The 13269-nt window shown below is 33.5% G+C and overlaps 1 protein-coding gene across 4 annotated transcripts in view; it reads left to right on the top strand.

Moving 5' to 3' along the window:
• Nrx-1 (neurexin 1) overlaps positions 1-13269 on the top strand; it is a 400360-nt gene that overhangs the window by 177295 nt on the left and 209796 nt on the right. For all 4 annotated transcript variants that reach the window (XM_031915441.2, XM_086915817.1, XM_086915818.1 and 1 more), the window contains one exon: positions 2364-2524. In XM_031915441.2, coding sequence (XP_031771301.1) covers positions 2364-2524 — 161 coding nt within the window. The remainder of the gene's footprint in view (positions 1-2363; positions 2525-13269) is intronic.

Genomic DNA, 13269 nt, shown 5'->3' with positions numbered 1-13269 from the left:
ATATAGAAGACAACTTTAAAATGTTATAAACATAACATTTAATATTTAATAATATTTTCGATATTTTTATACATTCTTTACATTTTCTATAATTATTTCTTTTATATTTTGTAATATTGCTATTACACTAGCATTTGAAATCATTATATTTATATTTGTTTATTTTAAAATAAATTTAATCTCTTTCAATGAATGATTAAACATTCAAATAATAACAACAATAATAATAAATATAATACAATGTGTGCAATTGTTAATAATACAACAAAATACTTGTTAATCTTATCGTAATTTTCAATTGTAAACTATTTAATTTTCCCACGAAAATTTTTGATAAATTGTTTTATAAATGTTTAACAGCTCTCAGTAATGTTTATACTCAAATTACAACGATAATATTAATTTCTATCCTCGCAATCGCAACACAAATATTAATTGTTCGAACAAATACGTATAAACGTGTGACGTGAGTATTGATTTACTCGTAATGTTATTACATTGACATGTCTTACAATTAAATTATTGCATATCTCTTTCTAAAATTGAACCTTGCATATAATTATTTAATCAACTCATTTCCAATTCGTTTCACCTTCACTAAAGTTTCTTTCATCGAGATTGATTTAACTAAAATTATCAAAATGAACAATAAATTCTCATAAATATTTAAATGATTATTGTAAGAGTAATGTAACACCATTTTTTTTTATTTCATTTCTCCTTAATCCAAATGCTATCCAAGTATTCAACATTCGTTCCAAATCGTCGTTTCTATGGACGGTTTAACGATGGCCGAATTTCGAATCCAGAAGCGGCAAATAATATCGACACCATACCCGCTAACTAAAAGCCCGAACGACACGAGAACACGGAGTAAACCAATATCGAACACAAAGCCTCGGGATAAATTGATAAAATTTATACCGTCTATTTTACACGGTTACAAATATCCCCTCGCGCAATAATAATAAAACAGTATTAACATCAACCGCGGCAAAACAAACGATAAAATAATACCATTTTCCAATCCTGCCCCACAATCCAAAGGACGCACGAGTAGTCCAAAGGGGGATGAAATAAAAAGAAAAGGAAGGAAAGAAAAAAAGCTTCATCAGCCTCTTTTCCACGATTTCTCTGGCAATCGACCCCCTACCGGATTAGAACTCGAAACGACGCGTATAAATCGTTTGTATCCGCTTACCATTAGTTTCGCCCCTTTTCCGGTTTGCCTGGTTATTCATGGTCAAAAGAGAGAGAGAGAGAGAAAGATGAGAGAGTTCGTCGTTAATAATTATCGTGGCGAACGAACTGAAAAGCCCGCGGATTATACCGGTATATCGGCGAGAGCTCGTTACGAGCCGAGGGATTAAGACGCGACAAACGGCACTTTATTTTTATTATTTTCGGGGGTGGAACCTGCGGCCCCGTATAATTATGCTCGGTGGGGGATTAAATCCACGTTCGAACCTGTGTATCTTACATTTACAGGGGGATTAACGCGAATTATAATCTCGTTCGAGACCTTTGCCCTTTGCGAGGGTTAACGAAGTTACGTGTAATGAGAAATCGGAGAGCGATTATCATTTATTTGCGCGTGGCTTATCGAGAGTTCGTTGGAATAACGCGTGCTTGTTTGTTGATGATTTGTGGGACGCGTGTGGGTTGATTGCCCGTGAAATTTGGAATTTTTTAAGGGAGGTTCTTCTTTGTGAAAAAAAAAAAAAAAATGTAATGCGATTGTCTTTTTCTGTATCGTGATCATAACTCATTTAACTCGTAACTTTTTCGAACGATTATGTCATATCACATAGGATGATTCATTGGATGTAACCGAGCATATAACGAATCGTATCTTTTTTTTTCTTTTTTGGTCGAAGAAGAAAAGATTAGATTCGAATGGTTTGAGATAAAGTAGATTTTTATTACACGTTTAATTAAAAAAAAAAAAAAAAACCGTTGCATGAGTTACTTTGTCTACGTGTCGTGGAAAAATCCATTTCACAACAGGAATGATATATTTGCATTTTGAAAATTCCAAATATATTGTTCTATTAAATTATGATATATACAATTTTATTTTTCCAGAATTGTATTAATACGTTAATTGTAAAGTTCAATTATTTTTTAAAATTTTAACCAATGTATCTCGTTGGAAGATTCTCAAATTCTTTTTTCAAACAAATATTTCTTGCTTCGTTCATCTTTCCATTCAATTTCTTCAATAATTTAAAAGATCAAAATTTTAAGAAAGATTTCAATCACGTTTTAATCTATTTCTCACGATACCACGAGTCTATCCGGTAAAAAAAACCGGTTAATTCACGTCAAAGTAACCTTCCCTTTTTTCTCCTGTATCATTTCAGGGGAAGGAGATGATTATCTGACCGTATCTCTAAGAGATGGAGGGGTGGCCGTGGGCATGACTTTGGCCAAAGGGAGATTAGATCTGCACATAAAGCCTGTTCGAGTCCGGTTCGACGATAATCAATGGCACAGGATCATCGTTCACAGGAAAGTTCAAGAGGTAAGAAAATTTGTCTGGTATTCACGAATTCGTGAATTTAGCTGCTAGATTAAAAAAGAGAAAGATATCATTATTCTGATTCGATCATCCACTGTTATATGAATGTATTTACATTTACTCACTTGCCTTTCACGTGTTCCGTTTTATAAATTTCAAGTTTAAATATATTTGGAATCGAATGATTGTTTAACACGAATTAACTTCATATTTTCTTCGATTCCATTCAAAAAGTGTAATCAAAACAAAAATTAATTACGTCATCGTATGTTTCTCTTAAAATCATTCCAATTCTAAATTATATTTTATACAACAATTTATGAAAAATTTATTATTATTATTAGGATATTTATTTATATAAACATCTTTTTAATCCGATATTAATTCATTGATTCACTCGTGACTGTAATTAGAAATAATAAAATTTTAAATACTAGACAGTTATAGTTAAAAAATAATTGTTTATTAACAGAAAACATTCGACAAATTTTTACATTAAATAGAAAAATTGATCCCCTATGAAGGTGTTTTATAATGATAATAATGAGTTCGTTTGACTAATTTTATATTGCATTGATTTAGAAATCGAAATCATGAATTTATACGATTCTTCACTTTTAGAAGAGGTTTTTCTCTTTACGTTGAATTGAATATTTTAAATCGTTCGTCCGTGCACGTGCTACCGTTTGCTCGATGTTTTATTCAACACCGAAACTGAGTAATAAGCTTCTTGTGCGCATCGTTTCTCGATTGAGGCTTTTTAATAATGAATATCGAGGAAGAAGGAGTAACGCTTAACAAGTTTGCAAAGATATTTAAAGAGTGGTTCAGTTTTTTTGGATTCATAAACGAGATTTTTCTCTGGATTGCGTGTTTCTCCCGCGTAAATTTATCTTTTTAACAATTTGTTTGCTCTTTTATTTGTTGGATTAATGCAATGCTATACAATACTGTACACGCAGTTTAATGAATTTAATTAGTTTAAACGATAAAAAGAGATATGGTGTATCTCGAAAATATTTGAATAATATTCCATAAAAAAATTATATGAATATAATATGTAATATAAAAAATTATACATTGCATCATACTTAAAAGGATGCATAAGCTTTATTGAAAATATCTTATGATGATGTCAATTAATTGCTATTATATTCTATATTTTATAATTAATATACTTTCACAGAACTTATGTTATGAATGTTTTAAAAATATTATAACTATTATTATATACATATTCATATAATTTGAATCGAATCAGAATATATTTACTGCAAAAATATATCAGAAGAGGAAATATATTAATTTAAATATATTAATAAACCTATGGCATTAATTTTACATTTTTACATCATGTAATTTATAACATTTACTTGAATTTCTTTCGACTTCACTTAATAACTTTAACGTCATTTGGTCTGATGGAATTAATATCAAAATTATATAATTAATACCCAAAATATTATATATTTCAACACGTTTTTCCAAAGATATATTCACAAATCAATTTCCCCATCTCGATACTTCAGACGTGAAATCAGATTCAATATATATTTCACTTTAAATTCCATTTTTATTTCAGCACGCCTCTCAAAATCACAAATCATTTTTTAACAAATCAACCTTTTCCAACCTTTCCAATACTAATCCTAGACACAAAATTAAACTCACGTACGTACGTATATACACAGTTCAGTGCGCTCACATTGACGATCAAAAAATTGACAACGGTACGCAAAGATGGTTTCTCTTGCTCGAGTATTGGTTGCATCGAACTGCCAAACAAGGGATACTTCATGAAATATTAATGAAAGCATTCCCGTTCCCCGACCTCCCTTTGATCTCTTCGATATTCCTTTAGAATTTCGTGGACCCCGCAAAATTCTTCCTCGTTCGAGCGTGAACGAGGGAGAAATGTCAGCAGACACACGGCTGATATTAGTGGATGGTCCTCCCTCCGAGCGTGTGGATCGAAACCCTGTTTTCCAATAGATGTCGCGTTCTCAATTGAAAACACGTCGATACGTGTTATTGTCGTCGAGCCGGTTCGTTAAATTTTATTGTGTGTGTATCTGCCCTCCTTGGCGGACGCTTTATCGACATCGAGGAATTTTATATCATAACAGGGTTACGCTACATTCATTTTCTAACGATGTTTAACCTTTTTATTTCGATATTAGACAAACAGGATGGTACGTTGAAGACGTTATATTGGATATTAATTTTTATAAATAAATAGGAAGAATATTGAATTGTCGTATATCGATGTTTCTTGGATTGTTCGTTCCTTGGTCGATCGAGAGAGAAAGAAGACTTCTTTTTCTTAAACAGGAAAAATTAAATTATATCAAATTGTAATTATATAAAATAATATATAAAAATCTTAATTAACTATTATTTGTATAATGATTTTAAATTTAGAGGTACAAAGAACATTTATGATATATAGTTGTTTAAGAAGTTTTCAATAGTTATCTCGTGTGTCAGAAAAACAAGAGACATTTATAACAGTTTTAACAAAATTTTTATTAAACTTTCAAGTATACAAAATATATAGAATGGAACGAGTCTGACTATACACTAACTTCTACTGCTAAATTCTTACAATGCAATCTCATTTTAATTTTTCTAACAATATTTCTAACAATTGTATAATAAAGACATATTATGCACTGTTTCATTATGTACGCATACAAGATGATTTATTAAATTTATTGATTATATAAATCAGATCATCAAATCACAATAGAAAGAACAGTTTCCCTTTTTTTCTTTTTCATTTATATTTAAAATACTTCGTGTATTTTCGATTAAAATAATTTCTCTAAATTGTTTATTAAAACAAAAATGGACAAACAATCGATAATATTTTACGCGAAATCGAGGTTGAAGATAATAATAAAAAAATAGAAGGAGGAAAGTCATCCTATTATTGAAACAAGAGCATCACAGGGATGTTTCACGTTGTATCTCTGCTCCTACGTGGCTACGTGAAAGAATCAACTTTCCCCCCCCCCCTTCCCCTTAAACGACACTCTAAACGATCTCCACGAACCCTCGTATTAACCTCGTTAAAAGCGGAAACACGGCGTGCTCGGGTCGATTTCGTTGTCCAGCGTTGATGTCCCGAAGCAAATAGATCGGCGAACGGATGTGAGAGCAATATCGTTAGTGTGTCCTGGGTATACACCGACATTCATCGTGTATTACGCGCCATAGGGTCGGTAATGCAATTATTTACGCGTTAACATGACGCGGGAGGGAGGGGAGGAGAGCCGGTTTGTCGATTTAACGCCACCGTGTATTCGTGATCGTCGAATCGATTTTACTCGCGACAATGAGATTTCGATCGATATTTTTCATTTTCCCTTTTGTTCGTCCCTTTTTTTCTTCTTCTTCTTTTTTCAAAGAGCCATTACTCTTTTTAAATTATTAAAAATTCGAATTATTCGAACAATTAATTTTTCGTCAGATACTCGATTAGATTCTGTATCATCTGTTTCTCAACTTTGAGAATATTCTTTGACGATAAAAGATATCTATTAAGTTTCATGGAAATCTACGTACGTTTCCTCATAGCAAAACTTTCCATATGAAGCATATTTATCAAATTACAAGCAAATGAAGTTTGCATTAGATAACGAGAAACAAATGGCTCCTGTGTCATAAAACGTACGAAGAAAGTAAAATTCAAAAAGACACCGAAACATTGATAGATCGATCTCAACCCTATAATCTTATTACAATTTCGTTCAAAATTTCCTTATTCGTTCAAATAATAAATCGGATAATTGCTGAAGCACAAGGGAATGAGATTTCTCATCCCAACATTCGAGCCACCCCCCGTCACGGTCATCCCCCGTTCAAGAAACCCTTAAACGCATCGATCGATTACGTAGGGACGGTCGAAGGGGGACATTGGGGAAATTAAGCGGAGTGCAGTTTGCCGGGAGCATTAGTGCGGGCTTCTGCATGGCATTGGTGACCTGATTCATGCGCGGGATAGCTCCTTCCACATCCGCACCCCTTAAATCGTTGGCGTGCAAGCAGCCGCGATGCATTCCCCGCGCGGCTATCTCCGATACAAGATAACGGATAGTCGGCCAGAAATAGATAGGCCTGCCCCGCGCCTCTTCCAGGATCCCCTTCGCGGCAAATGAAACGCGATTATACCCCCCCGTTTCATCCTTGCCAAGATGGACGGCCGCGGAGGGATCGCACGAAGATAATTGATCTTCGATTTTCGGTGGAAAATTGAGTGGCCAATCGATTTGTGGGTACGATAATTTTTTCGAAATGATGGTAGAATTTTAATTTTCATAACGAATGATAATCGCACGTTCGATTTTTGGATTTATTGAATTCCCGTTTAATGTTCAATTTCATGGAAATCAAATAATAGTCTCGATTACGTGGATTAAAAGAAGAAAGAAGAATGCAGGAAGTAAAAATCTCTTCCCCAACAGTCTCTGTTTTTAGAGTCTGGAGAAGACTTTGTTTATGGCGCGAGAAATGAGAATACACATTTCTCTGCGGTTATCTGTTATCTTGTATCGGCGATAGCACGGGGAATGCAGCCACTGTCACGATACACAGTCACGATTTAAGGATTCCGGATTCTGTCGCATAACGCGAGCCATTTTATGGATTCACGCCGCTTTACGATCTATTCTCTTATGCGAGTTTCCAGTAAAATTGGCGTTGTGATATTAACTTTAGCATAAAGTTATGAATAAGTTATGGTATAAAACGGTTGAAAACTTTTACAATTAAATATTCGTCGTATATGTCGAATTAATCGAGATTAATTTTCATGTTATTAATTTTTATATTTCTTGATATTAACATCTCCAAAAGGAACGATAAGCGAAATAGATAAGCGAAATAGACAAGTTACATCAAAGAATATAATAACGATTCTTTCTATTTTTCTATCATCTTTTTCTTGAACTAATTAAAATTTTTCCAATTAAAACGTATCCTCGTTCCAAAGAATCGAATTATAGGAAAAAGAAACGGATCGAACGGATCGAAATTTTCGAATATGAATACCAAAGTTGTCTGCTTCGTACTCAACTTCGATCGTAAATAATAGCGGAAACAAAGGCACGCTCGAAGAAGGAATTTCTACATCACCGCAAACTGTCTGTCGGACAGACCACCAGCGTGGCCGGAAGCCACGGCAAGAAACTTGGAACTCGAGGGGTAAAGTTTGACAGTTTCAATCTAACCGGTCGGCCTCTGAATGTACGCAGCCAAGTTCACCTTCCTTGATAACTAGTTCACCGTTTCCTGCTCGACCTGCGCCGTCTTTTCCATTACGAAGTGGCGAGGAATATCGTGAATATCGTTGCACACCGAACAATATTCCCGTAGACGGGTTCTCGCGAATCTTAAGACGCGTGAAACATCGACGATGATGCAGAAACACGGATTTTCAGATTGATTTTTTTTCGAAAAAGAGGAAATTTACCCTTTGTATCGTCGAATTATATATAGATTAAGTGATATGGATTAAGTGATTCTCGTGCGTAGTGAGAGTTTTAGAATTTTAATTTTATAGTGGATGAATTGGACAATTCTCTTTTTTTTAAACATTAGCGTCAAAATTTATTCGACGATCGAAACAAAAAGGGAATATTTCGCAAAATAAAATATTTATTCTCGTCGTAAAAATTTTTTTAATAACGCGAGAGAGAAAAGTTGTCGGCTCGCGTCAAAGTTTGCTTCTAAAAACTGTTATAAAAATTGGTTGTCAATTCTTCGTGTGACTTTGATATCGCGTAATACCGCTACCAACCCTTTGATTATCGATAATTTCACGTTTACGCGAACGGACACGTTGAAACAACTTGTATTTACGCGAACTTGGCGTATATATATAATATCATTCGAAAATGGTGGTGCGTGTTTCACTCGATAATTGCTCTCGTTCCCTTTTTCATTGCGCGACTGACCGCTATCAAAGTGTAACGAAGTGGGAAAAATTATCGTTCTTTCTCGCGAAAAGAATTTGTTCGCCTTCGTCTCGAATTAACACGTTACACGCTGACAATAATTTCACGTTTTATTTGATTAGGAATTGTTTTGTAGATAAATCTTGAAATTATTTCTTAATTAAGCTTCTGTTTCTGTTCTGTATCATCAACATTGTAAATTTTTAATAATTTCACTTATTTTGTTTTGAGTTAAATTCTCTAATAAGGAAATTTAGTAGAGGTGAGATAATAGGAGAATTAAAATATCTGAATGAAGTATTAATAAAAAGTGTCTGTGAAGTCGAATGTGTAAACTTGGCCCATAATTGTACAATAAATTTTCATGAAATGCGCGGTTGTTGAATAAATGATCATTCGGTGCAGTTTAAAGGACATTAAACCGTTTCGTCAGTTTTTCATCTGGCCATTCGAAACTTGGACCGGTGCATTAAACTTTGGAAACTTTGGAAGTTTTATTTTTATGACGCGAAAAATATAAATAAAGAAAATAATTAGATATTCTGTTTTCTAGCCATTGTACACTTAATGTTTTATGTACACGCCTCTCGTCATAATTTTTTTAAATATATTATTAGTCAAGAATTCGATTAATTATCTAATGTGCAATTTAAAGGAAAAAGTAATTTTAGCTTATAGTACAATAAAATATTCAAGTTTTATTTTTATTATAAGCATAATTTAAAAAGATATTAATGAATTATCGATGAAGTGTTTCAAAAACAAAAATATTTCTAGAATAGAATATTCTCAAAAAATGTTCTGCAAAAATATGTGCAACGATATAACTACCAAAACGTTATATCTCTACTTGCAAATTTTCTTCTTTTCCTCTTTTCCTATTCCCTGCCAGAACATTTACAAATTTTAGACAAAAGACAAAATTCGCAAGACAAGCACACCACTGAATCCCAATATCGAGAACCAAAGAAGTGAAATTTTATCTTCGAATTTCTCAACTTTCCATCAATATTATCGTTCCATCCCTACATTTCGCTTCGTTGAACACTCTCTTGTCGCGTCGAATATCTCATTTTCCCCGTATTACGAATATTCTCAGGGAAATTATGGAATACGCGGCATACTTGTCGATTGGCAGTCGATCTTTCGATCAAAGGGACGCGCATATCTCCAGCCCGGGTATGTCAATAACGGCGACGTCTTTCGCGCCATCTGCGAGTCGCCCCTTCATGATTGATGAACCAGATCCCCCGACATCGACCGATTATACCACGGCTCTAACGTGCTCCACGCGGCAGATAGAAATATCGTATAAATATCGACGTATCGTACGACAGAAAAAGAGGATTCCTCCTTTGTGAAAAAGGGAATACTTCCGACACGCTATTAATATATCGATGATACCAGAAGTTGAAGCAGACGCAGATACACGAAAATGAAAATGAAGGCTTATCAATTAAGATGAAATACGAAATTATTACATTATTGCATAGATGTTCAAAGATACTTTGTTGAAATTTTATTTTTCAATACGTTACGTACAAATAAAGTATAAAATTGTGCAACAAGATTGTTTTTAGACTAAATGAATCCTCGTGAATTAGAGTGATGCAGTAATTTTTTTCCAAAAATGGAAAAAAGTGTTGGATGTTAATGCGAGCGCTACCACTGATATTTCATTTGGAGAAAAAAGTCCATCGTGTATTTGCAGCAAGGAATTCCGTCGTTGTAGAATTAATTGCGACACAGAGGGGAAGGCACGTCTCTTTCATTCGTTATTCAGGACTCGCGTATCTTGGAAAGCCTCGTCCCTGGGAAAGATTCACAAAATAGTCGACACTGTCTGTAGTCGCTTGAACGTTTCGAGTGGATATTTCATAGACGCTTTTCACTCGTTTTTCGTGTCTTTATTAATCTCGCGAGACGCGTCTTAAGCTCGATGAATGGAGGAAACGATTGAAGGAACGTGCAACGTGAAACGATTAAAAGACGGTATCACCGTCTTGTGTATAAAAACTCGTCCGAGTAACTGGAATTTCCATCGGGCGAATTCTTTAAGCAAGATTGCGAGAGATTGCAGATGGTCTCGGGATATCGAGAGTTTCGTGTGAAACATTCGTGTTGATTTTCTAAATTTGTCTGAATGCATGGATATTTCCTCGGTTTCGGAATTTTTATATAACTGAAACGTGCGCAAAAATATTCGATTGACATGTGGAAAATGTGTTAAAAAAATATTCATTCGTGCACATTCATCGATAAAATTTTCTGATTTCTGTTTAGCTTTAAAATTTTAATAACAAGTTAATTAATTATAGACTAGACTTTGACTAGAATAGAATATCGAATATCAAGAATTGTAACATAAATTACATTCATAATGAAAATATTATTCAAAGGTGAAAATAATGAAATATTCGTGCATTTATTTAATCCACTTTATTTAATTGCAAACGTATAAATATTCTTAAGCTTTATTATCGTGTTATTCGTATTGAAACAATACCTGCAATGATAAATAATTCATAGACCAAATAATTTATTTTAATCTTTGTCTCCCAAATCCCAATTTGAATATCCATAAATTCAATCATATGATAGAATATTTTTCAAATGTTTTGATGTGACAACAATATATTGAGAAATAATTTGTTAAAAATTATCACAATATGCAATAGTATCACGTTGAAAATGAATTACTTTTTAAAAAGGATAAATGCCTATATTTTAATGTGGATATCATATAATGTAATGTAAGAAGCATATCGTATATTTTTTTGAAACTGGGTCGATTTGATTTTCATATTAATGCATATTTTAAATAACACGTTACTGAATATACAAAAAGAACAGTTTTATGGAAATTGCATTAAAATTTATTCCACCAGTAAGTCAACAAGTGAAATTCCGCTGCAGAAATAGCATGCTAATGAGATTTATTTTATTTCACAATATATCATTTTCATAAAGATTGTTCTTTGACATACCATTCCTGACAATGGACTGACTTGTGAGCAAAATACATTTATGTAATAGAAAAAATGCTTTCTTTCGCTTTCATGAAGCATATACAAAGACACATCAAAATTTATTTCTGTCACAAAATCATTTGTAAAGAAATATTAACAATCAGATTTCAAATATTCAATTACTAGACAAATTATTAAAATAAAATTGTTGTAAGGAAATTATTTATATTTCTAATTATTCTCTTGAAATTAATTCTTATGTCCAGCACTCAAGATTTTCAAGATATCATTCTATTTATGATTTCAATAACTTTTTCATTCTAATATTCTAATCTTGGAACGTAAATTAGTAGCAATAATGTTAAATATTCGAGTAGATTGAAAAAATTAGCTTTTAAATTGAAATATAATTGAATTTTGTGAAGATTGATTACAGGGAATATTGTTATAATATTAATTAATAATATGATTCACTAAAAATATACTCTTCTTTATATTTTGTTCACGATAAAGATAATTCACATATACACAAATATCTGGGTATCGACACAAGAGTATTAAATTATTCAAAGAATGATTTATTCTATCTTTACTTCCATCCACAAAAAGACCCTTCGTATTTCTAATAATAATCCTAAAAATTTATTATCATTTTCCAACTATCCGACTTTTAAATTCTCGCCAATAATTTTTCTTCAAACGACTTACCAAAAATAATAAATCCAAAAATAAAATAAATAAAAACTATTCTCTATTCTCACCATCGATACCGCTGAATCTTCCATATTCCACCAATATCATCGAAATACATCAATTTTCACTTTTGACGAAAGACAAACAAAAAGTTCAATCTCGCCCAACATTCTCACCACCCCAATTTCTTTTCTCCGTCGTATCGATAATCTCGTCCCTCTTTCTTTTCTTTCTTTTCCCTTTTCGTACGAGGGACGAAGTTTCAGCAAGTTTCCTCTGCCGAAACGGCGACCCTTGGCATTCATCCTTTCCCCGCGAGGGGAAAACCCTCTCGAATCTTAGCCGTCGATCGCGTGTGTACGCCCCAGGTGGCTACAGTTTCCGCTCCGGGCTAATGCAGTCGCACGGTGCGCGACAGAGAGATTGGGTGTCTAGACACCCCCACCACCACTGTTGCAGGTGAATTCGAGACAAGCTGTACTCGTTAAAGGTGAGAACACCGCTCGAGATCGTGGAAGGGGGAGGGGGTGGAGTAGGGGCACGCGCGTGTCACTCGCAGGCGAAGCGTGAAGGCGCGTCTAGGAGATTGTTTTCAGAGGGAATAGGATCGAGGATACGTTGCTTTCTTGGGTCACGATGCGCGTCGAGCGTGGTTCGTTGATTTATTTTGATTAATTGTTTAGGATGTGTGGCAGATTAAGGAGTTAGATGTGTATTTAGATGAGCAGTTCTTTTCAAAATATATTCGTAAGGGGTTAAAAGATTAATAAAACTTTGAAGTTTGGCTTTTGTTATTTATATCGAATCGTTCGATCAAGATTTCACGTAAATTGTGAAATTGGAATCTAATTAGAAGGAGTAATATTATATCTTCAAATTTGTTTTCTCTCTCTGAGTTAAAATTGGAAATTAAAATTCACGCATTTGCACGCTTAATAAATAATAAAATACATTTTCGCGCGCATTCGTAAAAAACCTCAGAGGACTCAGAGATAAATTTCTCTGTCCAAATATAAAAAGAGAGAGAGAGAGAGAGAGAAAAAGAATCACGCGCAAAAATTTCCTCGAATTTAAATCGATATCCCTTATTTTCTTATCCTTGCATTCTCGATCGAAGAATTTACACTAC

Source organism: Apis florea, unplaced genomic scaffold (genome assembly GCF_048593485.1).
Source record: "Apis florea isolate Af1SG1 unplaced genomic scaffold, ASM4859348v1 contig_3798_pilon, whole genome shotgun sequence".
Taxonomy (NCBI): domain Eukaryota; kingdom Metazoa; phylum Arthropoda; class Insecta; order Hymenoptera; family Apidae; genus Apis; species Apis florea.
This window is presented reverse-complemented; position numbering and strand designations above follow the sequence as displayed.